The 26,604-nt window shown below is 45.0% G+C and overlaps 1 protein-coding gene across 2 annotated transcripts in view; it reads left to right on the forward strand.

The window, feature by feature from the left end:
- Positions 1-26,604, forward strand: part of LOC119963167 (protein transport protein Sec24D-like) — a 212,892-nt gene that overhangs the window by 40,927 nt on the left and 145,361 nt on the right. For both annotated transcript variants that reach the window (XM_038791860.1, XM_038791861.1), the window contains 5 exons: positions 134-273; positions 3,043-3,327; positions 4,192-4,325; positions 19,291-19,402; positions 22,729-22,856. In XM_038791860.1, coding sequence (XP_038647788.1) covers positions 134-273; positions 3,043-3,327; positions 4,192-4,325; positions 19,291-19,402; positions 22,729-22,856 — 799 coding nt within the window. The remainder of the gene's footprint in view (positions 1-133; positions 274-3,042; positions 3,328-4,191; positions 4,326-19,290; positions 19,403-22,728; positions 22,857-26,604) is intronic.

The raw sequence follows: 26,604 nt of genomic DNA on the forward strand, positions 1-26,604 counted from the left end.
CTTGCAGAGTGCCGGGCCTGTTATCATAGTGGGTTTAATTTTGTTAAAAATGTACCATGCACCAAAAAATAAAAGTTGGAGATGCAGTCGTGGTTATTATCTGATTATTATTTAATTATTTACTTACTTACAGCTATGCAGTTCCTTCTCCATGCAGTGGTCAGACATCTCCCCTTCAATCCCATGGTTCCAACACACAGGCAAATGTTGCACCACCTTTATTCACACAGCAAGTCACCGGTCAGTTTGATGCCATGCAAATAGGTGACCATGGTAAGTGTTTTGATTTAATGAAGTAATTTAAACCAGTTGAATATTTAGGCATGTGAAGACAGGAAATGAGGGATTTACTCATGTTTTACGTTCCAAAAGGTTTCAGGTTTGAGATGGTTTCTCTGCAGTTACCCCTGTTGATGCTCTCATCTTACAATTTCTTCATTCTCTTGAATCGTGAGGCCAAAAGGGCAGTAGAGTGGAGTTTGAAGAAATTGACATTTTTAAACTGCATGTGACCTCTAATCCATGTGAAATGTAAGATTTCCTGAGGGACATAAACGCTTTTGATGTGTTTAATTCTGTCTTGCTATTGAAGAAAAATCAAAGGCAAACTCCTCTGAAGTCTCCTGTGGTGATCCCGGGCTGTTTGAGATCTAAATAAAATATGTTGAGCACTTTGTTAACGTTATGTCAACAGCTCAGAATCTAGTTGATCACAAGCTAGTTTTAGTTCTGTGCGTGAAACAGAATTTACTCCTCTGGAATTCATTCAATTGAAACAGATTTTACTATTTTGACTAGTTTCCCTGATAACATACAAATGGATAAAATTTATGAAAATAGAACTTCAGAGAAAGTGAAAATAAAATACTGCAGATGCTGGAGATCTGGAATAAAGACAGAAACGTTTCTTCTTCAAAAGAAGATTCATATTGGACTCATCAAATTAACTCTGTTCCCCTCCCCTGATGTTGCCAGATCAGTTTATTTCACAGAAGGTGACTTCTGTATGCAAGGAAAGGTCAATAAAATCAGTTTAGAAACCTGATTGGGGCTGATATTTCCTAATTTAAAACTTGCTAAATTATGGATTCATAAAAAAATATTGTTTACGTATTTTGTAAAAATGGCTGTGATTTAACCCGGAAAGATCTTGGCCTTCAATGTATGCCATGAGATATTAGTGTATGGAAGTTCTGAAAATTCACTGCCCACAATTTGGAATAATGGGCAAGCAATGTTGCTGGAGAGGAGAATTTCAGAGGAGAATGTTAATCATTAGTATGCCCAAATCTACAATAGCATTTTGGGATTCTCCAGTCCAACTGCAAACTATGGTGTGCAGTTTGGGTTGATTTTGTCTGATTTCGTCAGTCAGGAAGTGGACCTTCTACCTGCCTTGGTAGAATTAGTGTGAGTCCTGACCAAGTTTTTTCAGGGTTTGATCACATTACCTGTCATCACTATTCGAATAGTGACAGATGAGAGACTGGGAAAGGTTGGTATTGAGAGAGACTTGGATGTCCTTGTGCATTAATCACAGAATGTTAACATGCAGGTTCAGCAAGCGATTAGAAAAGCAGAAGGAATCCACAACCCCTCATGGAGCACCTCCCACCAGGGAACCCCTAGCACCTCCCGCACAGAACCCCGGCATTGGCTGGCCATGTTCCCCTACCCCCTCCTCAGCAGTGAGGAGGGTGCAGGGGTGGCTGTACTTACCTGTGTGCCTCTGATGGATTCTGTTCACGAGGTGCACATTGTGGGGACCTCTCGTGATTCATGCAAGCCGACTGAATGGACAGCCTAACAATGCCTGATTTGCATATTTAGTCAGGATCCCCATTACATTATTGGTGGACAATAGAGTGTGGAAGTCCCACCCTCATGTTGGGTCTCCCGCTCTATTCTCCTTCCGCTCTGCCATTCGTGCCCCACAAGAACGGGTGGAAAAACCACACAGGTCTTGCTGCAGCTGGATAGGGCCTTGGTGTGATTGCACGTAGTACATTGCATACAGTTTTTTGGTCTCTTTTACCTGAGCATGATTGGGTTTTAATAAAGACAACAGATTGTTTATGTGTTCTCTTTTACTCAGCAGAACATCATTGCAAATTATTTCAATGAGCATTAGGAAGATTTTCCTGCATTCGTCTGCATTTCACTCTTGTTTAACTATTTCCTGCAAAGCTTAACTCTCACAAGGGTTAACCTCCATATAATTCTGGCCTTCCGCACTGCTCTACCTCCTCAAATCTTGTGAGTTCGATGGTAAATCAATGAAAAGCCATCTTGGATCTGCTGACCTTTTAATTCTGGCAGCCTGTCGTGGATCTCACTGGTCTTCCTAAACCAAGACTCTTTCAGGGATGACTGAATGAAGTCCAATTTTTTTTTTACCTAAACCAGAACAGAAAATATTAGACAATCTCAGCAGGTCTGACAACATCTGTGGCAAAAGAAGGGAGCTAACAAATCGAGTCTGGATGACTCTTTGTCAAAGCTGATTTTTACCATTATTTGACAGATTTCAGTATCTTGAAGCTCGACTTTGTAACTGTTCATTGACCATAAGATATGTAGATGTTATCTGTGCCTCAATGCCTGCTGTTAATGCATTTTTTTAGGAATGAGTTGCACATTTGTCACCTGAGCCATGTAATATGCTGCACTTTTCCCTTAATTTGCTATAAGATTGATGGGAATGCCAGGTCTACAGAAGCTTCTTGGTAATAATACCAAAAAACTACTTCTCATTAAATGTGTATTACCTTCACTCGCTTGCAAATTACTAATTTTTAACTCTTAAAATAAGACAGTTAATAGAGCCATTGTCAATGATGATTTCAAAGATTGTGTACTTTATATATAGTATACATAATAAATAAAATCTGTCAGTTTTGTAGGTTCATGTTAATATCGATGCAGCTTATTTATTTTGCAGTATTTGGCACCCATCAATTTTCCAATTTCCCTGTTAGCATTCTGGAAACATTACATATTTTAAAATGCTACAGGCTGTTTCTCTTTTTTTGTTATTATTAGGGTCTTCTCCAGTGCGCCCACAAAACACTCCATCACTATCTGGACCACCACTCCGGCCTTCATTTCAAGGATCTCAGCCACAGCAATTTTTACCTCCTATTTCATCTCCTACATCCCAGGGTCTGCCTATTGCACCTGCTGTCCCAGCAGCTGCAGTGCCCTCTGGAATGCCTCCTCCTCCCCGCGTGGCCATGCACGTTGGTCTTGCTGGACCCAATCAAGGCAGTGTTCCCTGTCAACAAGTTCCAGGCCAGCCTCCAATGGCTGGGTACTTACCACAGCAGGGTAGGTATTTTCCTTTAGATTTTAATTTTTAAATATTAGTTAACAATGCATTATCTTGATTGCTGTCTGAAAATTCTCCTGTCTTCAATTCAGCCAAATTGTCTTTTCAAGGATTATATGCAATGCAAGTTAAAGTTATTCAGATGTTCGTATAATAACATGCATTTTCTCCAGGCCCTACTGCAATATTTGACTACTGTGTTGAGGAAAAACACAGTGGGTTCTTTTCTACCAGAGAGTCATTTCTTCTTTTAAATAAATTTTTAAAGTACCCAATTCATTTTTTCCAATTAAGGGGCAATTTAGAGTGGCCAATTCACCTACCTTGCACATCTTTTGGATTGTGCGGGTGAAACCCACGCAAACACGGGGAGAATGTGCGAACTCCACACGGACAGTGACCCAGAGCCAGGATCGAACCTGGGACCATGGCGCCGTGAGGCAACAGGGCTAACCCACTGAGCCACCGTGCTGCCCCAGAGAGTCATTTCTAGCCCGTAACCAGTCGAAGCAGTCAGAACTGTACAGAAAATATTAAATGTTGAAATTGTTTTAATACTGATGTGCCGTAGAGCCAAAACTACTAAGCGTACCTGGAGATCCATTGCTCCTCTTGATCATTTCTGAGCAAGGTACATCTAATTATAAACCAAAATAAATCAATTTTGTACAGTTCTGTAGTTATTATAGAGCAGAATATACTTTAGGGTTAATATTTTTTAGTTAAAAATGGAGTCTGTTTATGCTACACTGCTAACAATTATTGGATTGTTTAAAATAAATACTGCTGTTTTCCTGAGCCATGCAAACAAAAATGATTCAATTCTGTCTAGGACACTGAGTCTTTGTGATTTTTCTTTCCAGGAGGTATGTATGGAGGGCAGCAAAGAGGGCTGCAGCAAAATTATCCTGGTGCTTATCCAGGGGCCCCAGCAACTGGTGCACAGCTAGCTGGACCACAACAGAAAAAACTTGATCCTGATTCTATTCCTAGCCCAGTAAGTAAAGTACAGTAAACGACAGACTTGATAAATTATTATTTTCTCCTTTTTTTGTTTGGACTGTATTAGAAGCCTGTATAATTTAATTATAATTCGTTACGTCATTCTTAAGTAGTCATGTGTTCTACTTGGACTTAGCGAAACATTCCAACTGCAAGAGTAATGCCGGGAAAATTCTTCATTTATCACAAAAGAAAGAAAGTATTTGGGCAGCTATTTTTTATTCCAATTATTCATCTAGGTGTTCCCATTCAAACTTCATTTTTCCTCACCTTTTGGGGCTTCATGATTGTGGAGCAGACATCAACTCTCAATATTTTAACAAATCATTTTATACGCAATCCCATGACTTAGCAGCCCTCAATACAAATTGGTAATGCCCAAATTGGGGAACATTCAGTGCTGATTGTGTGTTGAATTTTTTCTGCCTTGGACACCTCCTCGTCATTCAGTGGCGGAAGAGTTAAAGTTTCAGGAATTTCCTATGGATTTGCTTGGTGATGTTTCCATAACTGTTGTCAGTTCAGTGGTTCCCTGTGGGCGCCTACCTTGAATTTTAACATGGGGCGGGGGTGGGGGGGTGGGGGGGGGGGGGTGGGGAGGGGAGGGGGGGGTTGGTAGGAATATGTGCTGTATCCCAGCAAATGCTGTTCCTGCAGCCAAATCTTGTACCTGTGATACCTGTCTCACTATTAGATGTAATTCTTCCAAAGGATTCACAGTCCAGTGGATAGACTAATTTCCTCTGCGATGCATGTCTTATTATGTTCCTTTGATCGCTTGAAGGGGAAAGCCAAAGTTCAGACACATCCACAGAATCTGAATTCAGTCCAACTAAGAGTCTAAAACAAAATGGAAGTACCTTATTTTGTCAATTAATATTGATACCCTAGGAACTGGAGAGAGTTCAGAGATTCTTTTTACCAGTTTTCTTAAGTGCATTCTTTTTGGACATAGCAAATAATTGATTGGGTCAGAGCCTTTTGGAGAAAGCCTTAAAATACATTGGCCAGGACTCTTCGTTCATTCACGGCGGTGGGATTCTCCGGTCCTGCTTGTAGGGAATGGAGTTTTGGCTGATCTTTAATTCTTGACGGCTGTGATGAGTTACAGGCACCAGACTTATAAGTAAAACATTAAAAAATATTTATATATAACAAGGAAAAAGATGGACATATAATGGTAGGAATGGAACAATGGCCTGCAAATCTAACTATTCCCCAAACCCCATCTCACCCTCCACGCAGACAAGGTAAACATACGGTAGGGGTAGGAAAAGGATTGAAAATAGCAGGGATTAAAAGGCGTGAGATGGTGGCTTGCTGCCAAGGTAACGATCTTCTAATGGTGGTCGTCAATCAGAATCTGTAGGCTGCAGAATGCTCACTGGTAAGTCACTTTCACTTTTAACAATCGGGGTCTTCACACTGAGAATCCCCCCTCTGAAGGCTGTGCAATTCTAGCCTGCATCAACCAGATAGACGATCAGCCTCACTGAGTAAAAACTACATTTCTCGTTTAAGTGGGCTTTTAGACAACGCCTCTCCTTGCTCTGAATCCTCAGGAAGAATCCAAAAGGGCAGAGAGGATTTGAAGCACTGGCCTCATAGTTCTTAATCAGGATACACAAGGGGCTGCATACATGGGGCCAGCATGGTGGCACAGTTTTTAGCACTGCTGCTTCGCAGTGCCAAGGACTCGGGTTCAATTCCAGCCTTGGGTGACTGTTCCTGTAGAGTTTGCACGTTCTCCCAGTGTCTGCGTGGATTTCCTTCGGGTTCTCCGGTTTCCTCCCACAGTCCAAAGATATGCAGGTTAGGTTGACTGGCTGTGCTAAATTGCCTCTTGGGTGTGGTTACTGGGTTAAGGGGATAGGATGGGGCGTGGGCCTAGGTAGAGTGCTCCTTTGGAGGGTCAGTGCACACTTGATGGGCCTTCTGCACTGTAGGAATTGTATCAATAAAAATGTCTATTTGCCCACAGTTTCTCTCCTAGGTCACCTTCACAGGCTAACTGGAGGCATTTAATTGCCAGGCCTTTCAAGCAGAGTTTCACCGATATGGCTGGAGGTGTTTAAGGCAAAGTTACTTCCCCAAGCTGGTTGGAAGCATTCAAATCACAGTCTGAAAGCTGATAGAGAGGGAGAGTCTTGCTGTGTGCTACTTTCCAAATCTGCAGAACTGGGAACAAAATGGAGACTGCCTTCTGTTCCAGAATGTTCTGAAAAAGCTCTACCAATCGCAAGCAAGAACAGGCAATATCCCAGAATGTCAGATGCATGATTGGCTGCTTGCCAAGTCTATCAAAATGGCATCATGGTTTGTGCCACAGAGCATCAAGGGGCGATCTGGGCCAGTAAATTAGATCAGGGATTTTTCAGTTTGATCAAATTGACCAAGGTCTGCAGAAACTACAATGTTGCAGGGACAGGGATTGAAAAGAGAAACAAGAAACAGACAAGGATTTAACAAGTTCCTTACGTTCTGGCAAGGTGAGGGACTGATATCAGAAACTGCCACATCAGGAATAGCAGAGTTTAGAGTAAATCTGTATCTACTTTGCATTAATCCTAAAATCGAGCACATCCCTTGTAGAACATGTGAAAATTAAATGAAAATAAAATGAAAATCGCTTATTGTCACAAGAAGGCTTCAAATGAAGTTACTGTGAAAAGCCCCTAGTCGCCACATTCCAGCGCCTGTTCGGGGAGGCTGGTACGGGAATTGAACCTCACTGCTGACCTGCCTTGGCCTGCTTTCAAAGCCAGCGATTTAGCCCTGTGCTGAACCAGCCCCTGAAAATTTGCAAATTTTTAGTAAGTTAGCACTCAAAATTCTCTATGGACGGCCAGTTAAAATTGTGATTTTTAGTAGCATTGCATTCCATTTTTTTGCATGCATAGTGGGGGAGCACTACGTAACATCAGAGACACTGGGTGCAATTCTCCAGAGTCACTGTCCGTGTGGAATTTGCACAGTCTCCTTGTGTCTATGTGGGGCTTTGAGAGGCTGGTTTAGCTCACTGGGCTAAATCGCTGGCTTTTAAAGCAGACCAAGCAGGCCAGAAGCACGGTTTGATTCCCGTACCAGCCTCCCCGGACAGGTGCCGGAATGTGGCGACTAGGGGCTTTTCACAGTAACTTCATTGAAGCCTACTCGTGACAATAAGCGATTTTCATTTCATTTCATTTCATTTTGGGTCTCGCCCTCCACAACACACAAGATGTACTGGATAGGTGGATTGGCTGAGCTAAATTGCCTCTTCATTGGGAAAAAATATAATTAGCTACTCTAAATTTATTTTTAAAAAAGTATGACCCTGAATTTCCTGCCATTTTATCTCTCCACCCTGCTTTTGTTCTGGACTCTGTGACCTCGGCCTCCTGCAGTGTACCAATGAGGCTTCATGTAAGCCTTGGGAACAGCACCTCGTCTTTCAATTAGGCATTTTGCAGCCTTCTGGACTCTATTGAATTAAACATTTTCAGACCGTGACCTCTTTTCTCCCCATTTTGTTTCCTTTCTCTTTGCAGGTTTCAGCTTTACTCTCCTGTATTTTTCCCTTTTTTTGCTGTCAGATGGCAGCTGTTCCCAATTCTGCTATTTACTTCTCATCAAGACACATCTTTACTTGTCCAACTATGATCCCTTTGGCCTTGCATCACCAATGTCTTTGCCAATCGCTTTAGTTCCTTTTTCCCACCGTTGCCCCTTTTACTTACATTTCTAACTCCTTGCCTACTGACAAAATGTGAATTTGAACAAAAATCATTGACCTGAAAGGTCAACTTTGTTTCTCTCTCCACAAATACTGCCAGACCCGGTGAGTATTTTCAGGGTTCAGATTTTCAACATCTACAATATTTTGCTTTAGTCTTAGAATTTAGAATCTCCAAGGTGCAGAAGCAGACCATTCGGCCCATTGAGTCTGCCCGACCATCTGAAAGAGCACAACGCCCATCCCATATATTCACCCTCTCCCTGTTAGCCCAACTAACCTATACATCCCTGGATGCTAAAGGACAATTTTAGCATGGCTAATTCACATAACCTGCACATCTTTGGACTGCGGGAGAAAACCGGAGCACCCGGAGGAAACCCATGTAGACACCAGGAGAACGTACATACTCCACACAGGCAGTCATCCAAGGCCGAATTGAAGCTGGGTCCCTGGCGCTGAGGTAGAAGTACTAACTACTGAGTCACCAGAAACATGGTCTGACTGAATAGAAATTGCTGTTGCACATTCCCCGGATTCTCTAATCTAAGTTCACCCCACCACTGCTGTCAGCGAGAATGGAGAATTTGGCGCTCTGCCAAAATTCCATTCACTGCGGCAGGTCCGGAGAATCCCACCGTTACGGACAGAGAATTTCCGGCCCATGTTTCACTTACCTTGATCTGGGATTGAATATGCCAAATCCTGGAACCGAATAAAACAAGTAATTACTGGATACAACTTAAACAATACCCATAAAGAAAATTATTTTGATCACGAGTTAGCAGAAGAGGAATCGTTTTAGCAAGGCACATGCTGCAGTAAGTTCAACAGCGAAGCTGACAAATTCTCTGTTATTTTTAAAACACATTTTTGACGTGACTTGAACGCTTCAGCCAACGTAAATTGACCCACAATCCAATACAAGTCCGCAAGCCCATCCGTAAAACCAACATTTCCTGTAAATTGGGCGGGGGGGGGGGGTGGGCGGCGGGGGTGCGCAGGCAGAGGCAGAGGTCTCCATCTGGGGCTCATTTTGAGCAGAGGTTAAAAGCAGGCCCTGATCCTCCCAGTTAGGGTTATACTGGGAGCAAGATGCTGCATTATGCAGAACCTTGTAAATAAATCTATATCAAGTTTTTACCATCAGCCTTCTTTGCGTCATTATAGTGGATTTTTTTTGTGCAGAGCCCAGTTTGCGATTAAGACAGAGTACAGAGGCAGCAGCTTCAGTGCCGGTTGGAAGTGGCAGCCCAAGTACAGGGGGCCGCCACATATCCTGAAGATCCGGCTGCTCATCAGGCTGAGGAGGAACCCAGAGGGGGACGCCAACGATGGCCCAAGGTGTACAGGCATCATTGGTCTTTTCAGGAGATGACGGACAGCATGTGCTGCAGGATAGGGGACAGCAAGGGGACAGTGCGGCACCTGTGCCAAGTCCTCGCAGTCGTGACACCCCGTACAGGACTCCCGCTCCTGGTGGCCGTTGAGGACACCCGCTCCCAGCGGCTGTGAAGGTCACCGCAGCCCTGAACATTTATGCCACCTGTTCATTCCAGGGCTCGAGCGGGGACTCCTGCGGCATTTCACAGGCTAAAGCCCACAAGTACATCCATGAGGTCACTGATGACCTGTATGCCTGGGTAGCTGACTATATCATTTTTTGAGCTGGCACACGTGCACCAAGATGCCAGGGCTGCAGGATTCTCCCCCATCACCGGGATGCCCCAGGCCCAGGGGGTAATAAAGGCATGCATGTCGCCTAGCATGCACCGGGGCATCTGGCATACCCTTCATTAGCAAGAAGGAGTTCCATTCTCTGAATGATCAACTTGTGTGTGACTACCGCCTCCAAATCATTCATGTGTGTGCGCGTTTTCCAGGGAGCGCTACATCCTGGGACACCCTGGAGATCCCTGGCATCTTCAAGGACCACCCAGGATGATGAGTTGGCTCCTGGGGATGAGGTCTTTGCTTCACTGCGGAGACTGGAGACTGAGGCGAAGACCAGATATAACGAAGCACATGTTGCCACCGAGCATTCATTGAGTGGTGCATCGGACTGCTGAAAATACGGTTCTGATGCCTGGACCGCTCTGGTGTTGCACTGCAGTACACTCCTTCAGAGGATCTCCCGCTTTGTGGTAGTTTCCTGTGCCTGCCCCAACCTGGCACTGCAGCGGGGCAACATGGTAGAGGAGGAAAGACTTGCGACCTTGTCTGAGGAGGAGGTGGACCAGGAGGGAATGGACCAGGACGAACCGGGGGAATTTGGGGGTTCAGGAGGCCACGGTGGGAGGGTTAAAAATGGCACTCAGATCTCGTCCTGCAATAACGAGCGGCCCCGGTGGAGTGTTTCCTGCCAAGGCCCGAAAAAAACGAAAAAGCACTGGGAAACACCCTGCTAAACAAACCCAAATCAGGACTTTTTTTTCCTCATTAAATCGTGCCCAATATTTTTCATAGCTAGCATTCTATCCATTTTTTGACTTGTCTCCTGACTTTAATCATGAATCTGCAATGAGGTACCTCAATGAAGGCCTTTCAAAAATGCTAATATATTATACCTACTTTATTATCCTTGTCTACGTTTCCTGTTAATACTTATCCACTGTTACTTATAATGTTCTTTCTGCTGTTCCTTTTTATTCTTTCAGTTACCTATGTACTCTTTTCTTACTCTTTTCCTTATATTTTTTTCTGTTACGTCAACCCTTACTGTCAGCAAGGAAGGCAATAAAATGGTTAAAAATAGCCTTGATGGAGATTCTTTGGTGCAGAGAGACTGAGAAATTACGAGATTGAGAGGGTGGCCAAGGATACGTGTTGAGCAATTTCTATCTTAGCCTATATTCTGGATGCTATTGATTTATTCCAGAACCAGTGGAACAGATGGATGACAAAGGATTAAGACATACTGAAATACTCATTCATTATAGACACTCCATTTCGAATAAACATCAAAAGTAAACAGATTAAAAACAGATGGGTTGAATTGTTGTGGGGTTTTAGTGTTCTCTCTTTAACTGAAACACCAGAGATACAATGGTCCCAATCTTCTGATCTGGGTAGAGGCCTCTGATGCAACTTACATCAGTGATCCACTTCGGGACCCTGAAGAGTCCTGATATGCACACATCTTGGTCATAAAGTTTAAACTTGTGGTTGCTGGTTTTATTTACCGTGGCCAGATTTCTCTCTGATTCTGAAGATAGTGGAATCAGATAGCCAGGATCTCATGTACTTGTGGGCTTTAGCCTATGAAATGCCGCAGGAGTCCCCGCTCGAGCCCTGGAATGAACCGGTGGCATAAATGTTCAGGGCTGCGGTGACCTTAGCAGCCGCTGGGAGCGGGTGTCCTCAACGGCCACCAGGAGCGGGAGTTCTCTACGGGGTGTCACGACCGCAAGGACTTGGCACAGGTGCCGCACTGTCCCCTTGTTGAGACGGAGTAGCCTGCAAAACATGCTGTCCGTCATCTCCTGAAAAGACCAACGATGCCTGTACACCTTAGGCCATCGCTGGCGTCCCTCTCTGGGTTCCTCCTCAGCCTGATGAGCAGCCGGATCTTCAGGATATGTGGCGGCCCCCTGTACTTGGGGTGCCACTTCCAACCGGCACTGAAGAAGTTTTCCCTATACATACCCCAATTTACTTAGAGCTTTTCACAGTAGGAATAAACCAATGTAACTCACAGTAAATCAGCTGGAGTGTCAAAGCACAACAGCAACCACAACATCATAAGTTATATTCATCCCCATCCCGGTCATGTTCAACTTCCTCCTCTTTCCCCCCCCCCCCAACCACCTGGAAATGTTCAATCTCTTCCCCCACCCCAAAGTGGTAATGTCCACCCCTGACAGTGTTCACCTCCCCACAACAACGTTCAGCCCTTGTCCCAGCAATAGCCAACTGCCCACCGCACCCCGACAGTGTCCAAATTGCTCCCGCAACTCCTTCTCCCAATTCCCCTTCTGGAATCCTTGGGTGAATTTTCCTGCCCTTCCCGCCGGTGAGATCTTCTGAACCCCTCCCATTGTGAGTTCCCTGGCGGCAGGAGGGGTGTGCCAGTCAAAGTGCTGTAGACACTGGCGGGACCAGAAGATCGCACCCCAGCGGCCAATGGGGCTGGTTTAGCTCACTGGGCTAAATCGCTGGCTTTTAAAGCAGGCCAGCAGCACGGTTTGATTCCCGTACCAGCCTCCCCGGACAGGCACCGGAATGTGGCGACTAGGGGCTTTTCACAGTAACTTCATTGAAGCCTACTCGTGACAATAAGCGATTTTCATTTTAGGGGCTGGTTTAGCACAGGGCTAAATCGCTGGCTTGGAAAGCAGACCCAAGGCAGGCCAGCAGCACGGTTCAATTCCCGGACCAGCCTCCCCGAATAGGCGCCGGAATGTGGCGACTAGGGGCTTTTCACAGTAACTTCATTTGAAGCCTACTTGTGACAATAAGCGATTTTCATTTCATTTTCATTTTCAATGGCACCTCCACAGCTGGAAAACACATCATGGCGGGTTGTGGGGGAGTGAGAAAATCCCACCCCTTGGCTTCTGTTCATTCGATTTTGGAAGAGTCAGCATTTCTGGGAGGACTAGAGGGAATGGGGGACAAGGATGCATATTTTGGTTGGGTGAGAGTGAGTTAAACATTGTTGAGGATGAGTGGGGTAAATATTGTTGGGTTGCTGAGCACTGTCGGGGTGTGGGAATGAAAAATGAAAATCGCTTATTGTCACAAGTAGGCTTCAAATGAAGTTACTGTGAAAAGCCCCTAGTCGCCACATTCCGGCACCTGTCCGGGGAGGCTGTTACGGGAATTGGATTTGTTTATTGTCACGTGTACCGAGGTACAGTGAAAAGTATTTTTCTGCAAGCAGCTCAACAGATCATTCAGTACATGGGAAGAAAAGGGAATTAAACAGAATTCAAGAAAATACATGAGAATACATAATAGGGCTTCAAGCCTGCAAGAGAAGATAAAAGAGAGAGGTTAGTAATAATGTTAGCTTTAGAATTAATTTTTAAAAGGTTAGAATGGGTATAAATAAAGTTAAAAGTGGATCTGTTGGGGAGAGCTTGCAGAGAGTCGCCTCGCTCCGGCGCCATCCTCTTGGGGAAAAAAAAAATATTGAAAAGAATTGAACCGTGCTGCTGGCCTGCTTGGTCTGCTTCCAAAGCCAGCGATTTAGCCCAGTGTGCTAAACAGCCCATGAACACTGTTGGAGACTCAGGGGGTTTAGCACTGTTAGTGAGGGGAGTTTGTGCAATATTGGTTTTGACAGCTCCCTTTCAAAACAATGTGCGCAATGACACACCATCTCTGACACTGACCAGGAGATCTGGGCCAACATAAACAATTGTTTACACACATTCCTGTAGTTTCTGCTGATTCTCCCATCAAAAGTTTGTTAGGAGAGCGCGAGATTACCTAAAAACTATGATTACCAATTGGTCCTGGTGTTTGCTCAAATATAGACTCATAAAACACCTGAAAATTGTAGCTGTAAGCCTCTGGCAGGTATAAAATTGGACTATTTCACCGTACTTGTTCTATTGGATATTATTAGAGGTATTGAATTGCAATAAACTCTCAATCGTGAACTCAGTGACTGAGCAGAAAGTTCAAGTCAGCTGGTACAGACAGAAAATTATTCACATTTTGCAAAATTTAGTCTACATATTTGATGACAGTTTTGAAATACTGTAAAATGTTAATAGTCTTTTTTTCTGAAGTACAGCCAATTCCCATTAGCATTCTTAACTGATAAAACATTTCAGATTCGAAGTTTCTGTATTCTGTCAAGCAGCACCTCACAAATTTAGCCTGCTATGTCTTTTAACTCTTTGTGCTCCATCTGATTTATCACAATATGATAAAAAGATTCATAACTTTACTTAGGCCAAAAGTACTTATATGGAATTTTCCCTCCATTATTAATGTACACTTAGATGATGAATAAATCATAGCTGACAGAATAAAGCTTTAATCTTATAAAATATTGAGGCTATAATCCAAACTCTGCATTTGTTGCAGTTGTGAAAATGTTTTCAGAGATTGGCTTTAGGGCTGCAGATATATGCAAGTTTTGTTTTCTTTCAAGGGCTGCAGATATATGCAAGTTTTGTTTTCTTTCAAGAAGTGCCAACATTTCAGAAATATAGGGAATTGTGTCTATACTTTGGGTGGTGGCTTGAGGCTAAATACATGGAGCCTACCCTCCCAGGTGCATTACAGGTCAAAAAATTAGTCCTTATTGTCATCTGCCCTGTCTGTGAACTCCAATCCTACCCAGTGAGATTCTGTCACGGGTGCAGTCTTGCTGAATTCGATTGCAGTTTAATTGATAGTTGGGGCCGTGTTTATTTTTGGCTGGGCATGTGAAAACTGATTACATTTTAAAATTAAAATAAATACATGTCTCTCCTAATGAATGACACTTGGCAACTCATTGCACATTTGTCTGTTGGCCTTAATACAATTCATTCATTTTCCAATCTACGTATGGGTCTGAAGGTTCAAACTGCCAATTTTAAGTAGATCAATGTCTGTCTAAAATGGTGCACTGGCTTAGCACAAGTGCATTACCATTTTTTGGTTAACTTTGCTGGTTGGCAATTATCTCTGATCACTACCACAGCTTTGGTAAGGTGTTTCCATGTTGCCCAACGTCCCACAAACGTAAGAGGCAGTGTTTTATAATCTTTGTACATCTCTCTGAGACATATTTGGGTTAGCTGACAGAAGTAGAAAACATAGCTCTACTTTATTTCTGAGAATTTCAATGCGAATTATTGTAATTGGCTGCTGTAATTTTAATGGAAGAGTGGCAGAAATCCTTCTAACAAATCTCCTTTGGGGTTCCTATTAATCTTTCACTGATCGGGTGAGGAGAGGGAGAAGTTGGAATGGAAGAACGTGATGCCCAATATATGGTTAACGGCCCAAGATAATCACAGAATGCAACGCAATAAAAATGGTATTTGACTTATTCCCAACCTATACTGACCCTAATTAAAAACAGATGGAACCACAAAATTTGCTTCCAAAACATAGGTTAAAAATCCTGGCATCCCAGATGATGAAAAAGGAATCTAACTTAATCAATCAGTGTTAGTCAGTGTCCTCAATCATTTTATATATACTGGTAGACTTCTTGTGATCCTGTTTACAATGTGTGCTCAGACCTTGAGGGCTCGATCCACCGGCTGCGTTGCGCTCTCCTCCAAATGCAGTGCAGCCGATGAATGCCGGGAGAGGCTTCTCATGGGTTTCCCGGCAGTCTTCACGCTTCACGAGATCCACCCAAGTTCCGCGAGGCGTCCGAGTCAGAAATACAGCCACAAGGGACGTGATCAAACGACACTCGCCGTAACCGGTTTTAAACCAACTTCAGCAAGCTCACTGGGATCCACCGGCCTCCCCAGTGAGGCCACAGCAATGCGCCATTCAACTCTGATCCACACAAAATGTGGGCCAGGTGGAACGGCACCCAGGGGGTCTACTGGGCAATCGGAGACCCCTGGGCGGTCGATGTCAGTGCAGATGGCTGCCTGGTATTCCCCCTGGAACATTTGCACCTTGGCACTGCACAGCTGCCACCTTGGCACAGCTGCCCTGGCACTGTCAGAGTGTTGTGAGAGTTATGAGAGTAACCATTACATTTCTCGGATGGCCTTCCCACTAGGCTGTCTCACGCCCGCCCAACATGCTGCACAGTTTTACGTTTAGATAGTTAAGGCTAGGCTGGCCTACAAGCCCTTTCCCCAGTTGAGGCCCTTGTATGGCCAATTATTGGCAACTTCAATATCAGATTGGCATAAAACACTCTGAGGTGGCATTTCCTCCTGAGTTCGAGGCAGAATTCCTGTCTCCAGCCAATTAAGCTTGTTGGAGTGTGAAATGGCTGCAGGGCAGGCAGTTATTTGCAGGGTGCCGATGCCCAGCCAACTCAGATGGTTAGCATGTAGTGCTAATAATGCCAAGGTCATAGGTGATGTAACCTGGTACTGACCAACGAGATCTACAGCATGGTAACACAGTGGTTAGCACAGTAGCTTCTCAGCTCCAGGGTCACCGGTTCGATTCCTGGCTTGGGTCACTGTCTGTGTGGAGTCTGAACGTTCTCCCCGTGTCTGTGTGGGTTTCCTCCAGGTGCTCCGGTTTCCCCCCACAGTCCAAAGATGTGCAGATTAGTTGGATTGGCCATGATAAATTGCCCTTAGTGTCCAAAAAGGTTAGGTGGGGTTACTGGGTTCCGGGGATAGGGTGGAGGTGTGGGCTTGGGTAGGGTGAAGACCCGATGGGCCGAATGGCCTCCTTCTGCACTGTAAATTCTATAATCCTATGCTTCCTGTCTTAAGTTTTATTTATGATTTGTAAAGTACTATTTTATGGGGTTGCCCATTAATTTGTCGTTCAGTTTATTTGATTTAGTTTAATTGGTTATTTAAATTACTGAAAACAAGAGCTTATTCCATGTCGACTCTTCAGATGGTTGGAAAGGAAACGCTGCCTTCCTAAAACTCCTGTGTAGGATTCTCCGAGCCTCCGCGCCAAAATCGCGATCGGTGCGGGGGCGGAGAATCCGGCGTCCGGAGAATCGGCATGAATCGTGCGCGCGCGTGTTGTCTGCGCGGGTCGAGGGCCCTTGGCAGAGGCCCCCGTGGCGATTCTCCAAGTGTAACTGGCCGAGTTGTCAGGAACTCGGCGGGGTGGCTGCGGACTCAGTCTGCAGCCGCCCTGGTGGGGGGCGGGGGGGATCCTTCACCGCGGTGGGTGGCCTTACAGATGGCCAGGCTATCGATTAGGGGCCACCGAGTCATGGGCGTGCCCGATCTCGGAGGGGGGGGGGGGGGGGGGGGGGGGAGAGAGCCTATCTATTTGGTGCTGGTCTGCGGTGTGGGCCCGGTGTATCGCGCGGGGCGATCGACGACGGCCGGCACCGTCCGCATGTGCGGACCCCTGACCGGAAGTGCAGTGCTCCGTATCAGCAGCCAGAACTGCGAGGAGTACTCCAGGGCCCTGCTAGCCCCTTCTTCAAGCAAGTCCAGGGTCATTCGCCCGCGCTATCACGCTGACTGGGGACATAGCCCCATTATTAGAGAATCCTACCCCCTGGCTGAGGAGTCTGCACAGAGTAGATAGGAAGAAACTGTTCTCACATGTTAAAGAATCGAGAATGAGCGGGCTCAGATTGAAAAAGATTGGCAAAAGAAACAAAAGCCATATGGGAAAAAACATCTTTTACGCAGCTGTGATGCTCTGATTGAGTGTGTGGTGAAGGCAGATTGAATCGAAATGGAATTAGACTGTTGGGTGCAATTCACCAAAAAAAATGTCAGTGTGATCTCGGGCGCATTTGGCCCAAGTGTTTGAAATGGCTGCAATGCCGAGATAGAGACAGATTTCAAAGTACTCAGCCATATTTATAAGTCGCGGGGTGTTTCTCTCTGTTGAGGCCACTCTTTGAAATTTTTCGGCACTGAGGAGCTGAAGTCGCCAGCCGGACTGGCTCCTCACAGATTGAGGGGCTGTCTTGAAAGGCAGCACAGATCTCAACATTTCCGCCCCCCCCCCCCCAACTTTCAGGATCCCCTGCTTTCAGCACACCCTCTTCCCCTCCCTTTCATGAACATGGCCCCCAGGCCTGGGCCCCTTGGCAATGCCAGCTGGGCCCTGCCAGGGTGGTGGTGCCAGTGTGGCAGTGCCCGGGTGCTATCCTGCCCTGTCCCTGAACACCCAGGGGGTTCTAATGGCCTGCAAGCCAACACCCCCCCCATCCCAAGGTGCCATTATTCTTGGTCCACGATTGAGGAAAGCGGTACTATGTGGCGCCCGTTTGAGGCCTCGCAGTCGCAGCCATTGACTCCCAGGCGCTGGGTGAATGTGGCGAGGGATACTTAAATGAGCTTAATGGCTCTGGGAAAATGAAATGAAAATCGCTTTATTGTCACGAGTAGGCTTCAATGAAGTTACTGTGAAAAGCCCCTAGTCGCCACATTCCGGCGCCTGTCCTGGGAGGCTGGTACGGGAATCGAACTGTGCTGCTGGCCTGCTTGGTCTGCTTTAAAAGCCAGCAATTTAGCCCAGTGAGCTAAACCAGCCCCTTATCATCCCCCAAATCATGCCCCTTATCTGAAATGGAGGAATTTGTAGGGTTATGAGGAGAAGGTAGGAGAATGAACAATTCATTTTGTGTCATTCAGAGAGTAAGTGCAGACATGATGGGCCGAATGGCCTTCTTCTACACTGTGACAACTCTTTTTTTTTTTAAATTTAGATTACCCAATTATTTTTTCTATTAAGGGGCAATTTAGCGTGGCCAATCCACCTACTCTGCACATTTTTGGGTTGTGGGGGCGAAACCCACGCAGACACGGGGAGAATGTGCAAACTCCACACGGACAGTGACCCAGAGCCGGGATCGAACCTGGGACCTCAGCGCCGTGAGGCGGTTGTGCTAACCACTAGGCCACCGTGCTGCCCCTACACTGTGACAACTCTGATTCTGTTTCAGAATTTAATATTCTTTCCTTCCTCTTTGTTCCAAATCTCTCTTCGTATGTCACTCTTCTCATCACTTTTCTGATATCTTAAGCCCTATTTGGCTCTTATTCTTTGAGGTCTAACTTGCTTCTCTTCCCCCTCACACTGTCCTCTCTTTGATGATTTCTCATTTGGGTGCTGTGATCTCAAAAGTTTCTTTTCCCATCCTTCTGTGATGTCTCTTCCCCATCTTTTTCTTTCTGGTCTTTTCCCTGCACATCTTACCTTTCTCTCTTCAGATCTCTCTGTCTGTCCTTATCTCTCCTATGTCTTCCCCCCTCTCCTACATTTCCTATTCCACTTCCCTCTTCCATTTCTTCTTGCTTCCATGCGTCTTCTCTCCTGTGCCCCTTCCAGCACCCAACTCTGTCTCTGTCTCTCTCTCTTTCTCTACCTTGATCTCGCTTATGCACACAGGAATGATGTCTATTTCAGGAATCTGAAGAGGAATATTGAAATTGTTAGTTTAGAATATTTCTAACCTCAAATTTTTGTCCATCAATTGGAAAAAACTGTATTGTCTTTCTCCTTAATGTAAAAAGATCCCTGGAGAAGTTCATTGTCACTAAAATATCAGATATTGAATTAGAAAAGGCGTCAAAACATTAGCATGCTCAATATCTGCTATACAAATACTGGGAGTATTGTCACTTTTACTTGAAATTGTACATTAGTGAGCATATTTTTCTTTTAGATCCAGGTCATAGAAGAAGATAAACTTCGAAGATCGGGACAGCTTTTTGTAACCAATACCAAGGGCCAAGTTCCTCCACTTGTTACCACCAACTGTGTGGTGCAGGATCAAGGTACTGTAATTTGATTTCTTATTGTTAAATTGGTGATAAAGTATTGAATAAAAGCGGTATAAGAAATCATAACAGGGTATGTAGCAAAGTAGTACAATACTACTATTCTCTATCATTGGCACACTTTATAACTAACCCACAACCAGAATTTGTTTGGTTAGTTTGCTGCTGCCATCTTACAGCCACGTAAAATCTGATAAGAACAAAGTTAACCTTATTCCACTTAACTAAGTATTTGTATTTTGATATAATGCAGCAACTCAAACTGTGTTTTTTTGTGGGTTTGACAATCACCAGAATGTTAAAACCTCTCCTGAATGAGATCTGGGGCAAAATTCTCTGACCCCCTGCAGGGGCGGAGAATAGCCCGGGGCCGCATATATCCCGTCCCCGCCGTGGCCAGAATTTTACGCCACCCGGGAATTGGCGGGGGCGGGAACCCGCGATGGGCCGAAGTCCCGCCGCTGAGAGGCCAATCCCGCCGCCGTGGTTTCAACCACCTCTGGTGGCGGTGGGATTGGTGGCGCAAGCGGGCCCCCAGGGTCCTGCAGGGCGATTGGACCCCGGGGGGTGCCCCCACGGTGGCCAGGCCCGCGATCAGGGCCCACCGATCAGTGGGCGGGCCAGTGCCGTGGGGGCACTCTTTTTCTTCTGCCATCGCCACGGCCTCCACCATGGCGGAGGCGGCCGCTGACGCACCGGCACATGCGCGAACCGGCGAAGGCCTTTCAGCCAGCCCCGGCGGCGGGCATCAAAGACCGGAGAATCCCGGCCCTGTATTTTGAAGAAACATTCTTTTGATTTAAGAAGTCTTGAACTGGGAGGCAGCTTGCCATTGGCTGCTGGCAGGGTCTTCTGGTCCCGCTGAGGTCTATGGCACTTTGTGTTGCTTGTCTGCCCCACCGCCAGGGAACCCACAGCAGAGACTCACTCACTTTTGGCAGGACTGGAAGATCCTACCAGTGGGAACCTGCCCTTGGGTTTTATTCTAAATGTGGCTCATGTAATCTATGAAAACTGGAAAAAGTCATTCAGACAAGCAACAAAAATAAGCTTTGAAGGAAGAAAAGAACATTGTTGTGCTGTATTTGTACAAAATCCCTGTAGGATGCTCCAAAATGAATGTAATCTCACACCATATATACCTTCAGTGATGGGTTTGTTCACTGATGGGTGTTCAATTCTGTGGTGGCTGAATTTTGCTTCTCCACTGAAAGCTGCAGGAAATTCATCCCAGGTTATTTTCACATTAGCAACAATTTCCTTGCAGCCTGACTAGATCAAAAGGATTTTGACCTTGTGTGAGAAATTGAATCATTGGCACCATGCTGCTTTTCCTTAAACAATTGTTGTTAATCCACCAAATAAAAAGCATCTGCAGTTCAAGTAACTTTTTAAACAGTATCTTAGAAAGCAAGTTATGTAAGGCTTAATAACCAGCAAATTCTATGTCCTCCCATGGTATGAGTAATATCTCACAAACTTCTAGTGTATCTGGAAGTTGCAATACGTTATGGTCCTGTTCACCTGTCAATCATTGAATTTCTGCCATTTCATTAGTATTCAGTCCTTGTTCACATTGTAACCAGTCTATTGAGGTCCTAATATCGTGCACAGGAGGTGCTTGCATGTTCCAGCCACAAGTCCACTGCCTGCCATATTGGAACAGGTGGATGTGCTGGCATGAGGTGTACCATTGGAATTATCTAAAGGGAGGAAGACTTGATTGAAAGAAAGCAGCAGCAGCTACCAGAAGCAGAAGAAGGAGAACAGCAAAGGAGGCCATTTCCATTGGGTGTATTCAGGGAGCACTTCCTGACCTTAAACTTCCTCAGCATAAAGCTTCTGATGTCTTTGCATCATGAAGCTCGCTGTCACCCGGATATGTCTCCAGCTGTAGCCAGAATATGAACCTCTTCCCTATTGACCTGGGCAATACTGCCAATGGCTGTCAAACCCATCCTGGTTCTCATTGTTTTTATCACAGGCTTCTTTAAGCTATAATAGGTGGCATCAGCTGCATCTCTCAATTCTCAGTACACCAATATATCAAGATGATTGCTGAGGCTCTATCCATCAGGAGCAGCAGGTATAGTCAGAACAAAGCAGTGTGAGAGGACAAATAGGTTTTTCTCAAATGGCAAACTTCCCAAAAGTGCATGGTGCCATATACTGTATATATATATATATATTGTCTAGCATGCTTCCTGTCACCAGCTTGGCATCATTTATCAAGCAAATGGGACTCCAGACCCTCCATTTTCAGTTGCATTGCGACCACAGGTCACGCAAGTCTGTGCCTGTAGCATGAAAATTATTGATTTCATCCCATGTCAATCCTCTCTGCTGCTTTAACTCTAGCCAGGTCCTGACATTACAGACTGGCTGTTCCTCTTTCAAAAATTGTCTCCCTGTTGACTGCAGTCAAATATACTTCCCATTTGTATCATAAATTCCTACTATCTGCTCCCCCGTTGCCCATTGTCAATGAATAACACAGGTAGCATTAGTTGCATACATGTGTGAGTAAAGTAATGAATCAGTACACACCCTTCGCATGCTGCCTGATTAAATTGAAGTAGGCACATATGCAATGTGTACCCTCACTGCCTGATCTGGGTGCAGTTGGATTTTTAAGTCTTTTAAAATTTTTAAAAATAAAAATATTTGAACCAAAATCATGCACTATTTTAGAGTTATGTCAATTATATTTCCATTAGTTTTCCTGTTATCGCATCACTATTAAAATGGCTGCTTGACAAGTATCAGCCAGTAGCATAAGCGCTTTTGGTTTGCCTAACCTGATACACCTCAACCAAGTAACCCCCAGAGTTGTGATCAGCCAGGGATGACCACACCAAAAGAATGTACCGCATTTCTTCCTGTTCATACAATGACAGTTCGAAGCAGCTGGAACAATGAAGCACTGTCAAAGTCTTGTCCTTTCATTTTGTAATCTGATTTCTCTCCGGCAATAAGATAGAGTAGTGTTTTTGATGACTATTCGACTTAATCACAATATTTGCCACTTTGATTTGCTGAAGTGAATAGAAATGATGAGGCTAATATTTACCCCTTTCCATGAACCTTTGGGGAAAGGTAGCATTTATCCCTGCATTGAGTTTGAATTTCAATGCCAGAAGTGCAGATCTATTGATTCCTGTCCAGCTACAGGATTGCATGGGATCCTATATTTTCTATAATATTATCAGCAATTTGGAAGTCTTCAGTAACAATCAACAACTGTCAATTTTTCTGACTAATGTTTCTTCAGCTTCTGCCCAGGAATGTAAGGTCAATGCTCAGTTTTTATTTATCTTTTAAAGGAAATGCAAGCCCTCGTTTTATACGCTGTACAACTTACTGCTTCCCAAGCACAGCAGACATGGCCAAACAGTGCCAGATCCCTTTAGCAGCTGTCATCAAGCCTTTTGCAATATTACCACCAAATGAGGTAAGATAACAACTGGCTGAATGTCATGGGAAAACATGGTATCAAAGAGGACAAGTCAGACTGCTTTGATGCAATGGTACTGATAAAGAGTTCTCCAGTTAATTCTTCAAAGTATTTAAATCAAAATTCATCATGGCCTGTTGGTTCTGGCGTGTAAAATATTAGTTTGTAGCAGCGAAGATTAGGAACTAAGCCAGTTAAATATAGCCAACCAGGTCATGAAAACTGATAGTTACAAACCGCATGTAAATCAAAATAAGCAGTTACCAAATGATCTCCAAATAAATAAATTACTAACAATATTTCACTTTTTGTAGCTTTGACTTCACCATGAATAAGAATCACTGTAAATTAAACATGAATTAACAGGCAAATGACACTTTAAATAAAAAGGTACATTTCACTTTAGAAGAACCACAAGCAATCACATCACTCCCCACAGACGTGTGGCACCATGTGTAGTTCTAAAGTTCTCTAACTCTCACTTTCCCACTTTATCGATTCATTCCTCGAATGACATTCACCAGCCACTTTATTCCATCTGAGGTCCTTGGAGACGTTTTTCATTCAAACATTGCACTCCTGTAAAATATCCTTAAGCTAGGTTCACAACAGTCCCGATGGCACAGATTCCCAGCCAGGGACTCTTTAGTCACCCCTTAAGATACCCTGTTAAACGGTCTGCTTGGCTGAGGCAAAACTGTAGCAGGAAAATTTTAAATTCATAACCCCTACTCTAGTCCTGTGTAACTGTTACAGACACAGCTCCTTATAAATCAGCATGCTCTGTTCTCCCCTCTGCTGCAGCTCTTCTTTGTCTGCATTTACCCTCTGTGTCCGGCTTTTAATAGCGATGTGGAGATGCTGGCATTGGACTGGGGTGGGCACAGTATTAGCCGAGGCATAGAGTTTAAGAGCAGGGAGGTTATGCTGGAACTGTCTAAAAGATTGGTTAGGCCACAGCTTGAGTATTGCAGTTCTGGAATCCACATTATAGGAGGGATATGCTAGCCCTGGAAAGGGTGCAGATAAGATTTATCAGGATGTTGCCTGGGATAGAGAGTGATCGAATAGATTAGGATTGTTTTCCTTGGAGCAAAGGAAACTGAGGGGGGACATGACTGAGATGTATAAAATTATGAGGGGCCTAGGTAGAGTAGACCTGGAGAAACATTTGCCCTTGGTTGAGTGGTCAATTACTATGATACCCAGGTGGCACCAGCAGTGCCAGGGCACCATCCAGCCCAAAGGGCATGCAGCTGGGGGCCTCCAATCCCCTTGGAGACCACCATGAATGCTGTTCCGTCTGGCCCCCGTTTATGGGGACCAGTACCAAAAGGCACTCACCCGAGGCGAAGGGATTGAATCCCAAAGCGTCAGGTACCTCATAAATCTGCACATTAGAGTACTGCCCTGTCCAAATCCTTCAATCACCCCCCCCGGAAACCAATCCAAGCCTATCCAGTCTCTCCTTATAGCTCAGATGCTCCATTCCAGGCAACATCCTGGTGAATCTCCTCTGTATCCTCAAGTGTAATCACCTCCTTCTCATTACCAGGTGACCAGAATGCACACAGTATGCCAGCTGTGACCTAACCAACATTCTGTACTGCTCCCATCATAACCTCCTTGCTCTTGCATTCTATGTCACGACTGATGAAGGCAAGTGTCCCATATACCTTCTTAATTACCCTATTCACCTGTTTTGCCGCTTTCAGGGATCTGTGAACAAGAACCCCAAGATTCATCTGTTCCTCTGAGCTTCCTAGTGTCCTGCCATTCACTACATTCTCCCTTGTCCTGTTTCTTCTTCCAGAGTGCATCACCTCACACTTACAATGGTTAAATACCATTTGCCACTACCCTTTACATCTGACTAATCCATCTATATCTTCCAGAAACCTACGACCCTCTTCTTCACTGTTAACCAACCTACTAATCTTGGTGTCGTCTGCAAACTTATTAATTATTTGTCTATATCATTTACATACATATATAAAACAAACAATAAGGGACCTAGCACTGTGTTATGCTGCTGGACTCTGGCCTCCAGTTACCTAAGCAGCTGTCTACCACCACCCTATGTATCCAGTTAGTAAACCAGTTTCCTTGAATTCCACATTCTCCAACCTGGTGGTGGTTGCTTATGGAACAACAGCCACTGGAGGCCTGGCTGTTGTTGACCATGGAACAACCCAGATACAGGTAAGTAATGGGTTTATTAAATAAATTTGTTTTAATGGGATGTGGATATTGCAGGCTGTGCCCGCATTTATTGCCCATCCCTAATTGCCCTTGAGGGGGCAGTTAAGAGTCAACCATATTGCTGTGGAGTCACTTGCCGGCCAGGCCAGGTAAGGACGGCAGATTTCCTTCCGAAAGGACATTAGTGAACCAGATGGGTTTTTAACGACAATTGACAATGGTTTCATGATCATCATTAGACTTTTAATTCCAGATTTTTATTGAATTCAAATTTCACCATCTGCAGTGGCTGGATTTGAATCTGGTTCCCCAGTGCATTACCCTGGGTCTCTGGTTAACTAGTCCAGCAACAGTACCGCTACGCACCGCCTTTTTTGTTTGGCTGGGTGAGGGTCATGAGGTTTGGTGTACAGAGAGGGTCGGTAGCAAAGGCACAGGTTGGCTCATTGGCTCCACCTTCCCAATGCCAGGCCCCTTGATTTCCCCCTACCCTGCAAGTGCTCCAGGAGATGACAAGCCGCTCAGGTTCCCCACAGTATCAGGCTCAGGCAGCTGGGTTTATATCAGCAGTAGTGGGTTGAGACCCTTAAGGGGTCATTAATTGTCTTAAGAGTCTCAATTGATGGTGGGGTGAGAAGACTGATCACCGCCCTCATGCCTCGGACACAACGGGCATGCCAGCGGGAAGGTGACGTGGTGGTCATTGGCCACCCTTTTGCCTGATTAAATGGCCTCCCTGCCTCCAAACATGTGACTAAAGAGGACAGAAGATTCTGCCTAATACTTACAACAGCCAGATCTGTTCATCCTGCTATTTAAGGGAGGCAGGAAAGGAGTAGTAGGGAGGCAGTTCAGCACTCGTGAAACCCAAAAGAATGGGTTTCCCTTCTGGGCCAACCGAATTTGATAGTGGGACCTGATTATATTTTCTTTGAATCCGTTTCCCAGCTTCAGACAGCTGGATGGAGAAGCTAACTGGCTATTGGGTGATAAGGACTTGAATGCCAGATTGCAGCTGGAGAGAGAAAGATAGTAGCTCGAGGGGACATCAATGGAAGGGAGGGAGTGATGGCATGTTGGGAAGGGTCTTCAGTGGGTGGCAGCACAGAGAGATTAGGGATTGGGGGAATCCAAGATGCTATGTATCCAGTAACACATCACTGCTGGCGGAAACGCAATGTGACGTCAGCAGAGAGCAAATCTTGCATTGTGTTTGTAAAAAAATCCATGTGTGTGGTACCTTTACACATTTTGCAGCACATTGAGAATGTAATATGGGATCAGGAGTGGGCAGGACATTGGTGGGAGGGACTGGAGAGATTCGGAAAGGAGGGGATCAGATTGCAATGGAAATCTTGGGAATGGAGGACATTAAAGGAGGCTGGGAGGAGATTTAGGGTCAGAACTTTGTGAGGGTATCAGATTGTGGTGGAGTGGGAGCCCTGAGTGCTGCGGAGGTTGACAGTGTCATTTGGAGAGCCGCAGGGAGCATTTGACTGAATCTCACCGTTGTTGAGAGATTAAAGTTACTCCAATTGATGAA

The sequence above is a fragment of the Scyliorhinus canicula genome, chromosome 3 (genome assembly GCF_902713615.1).
Source record: "Scyliorhinus canicula chromosome 3, sScyCan1.1, whole genome shotgun sequence".
In the NCBI taxonomy this organism is placed as follows: domain Eukaryota; kingdom Metazoa; phylum Chordata; class Chondrichthyes; order Carcharhiniformes; family Scyliorhinidae; genus Scyliorhinus; species Scyliorhinus canicula.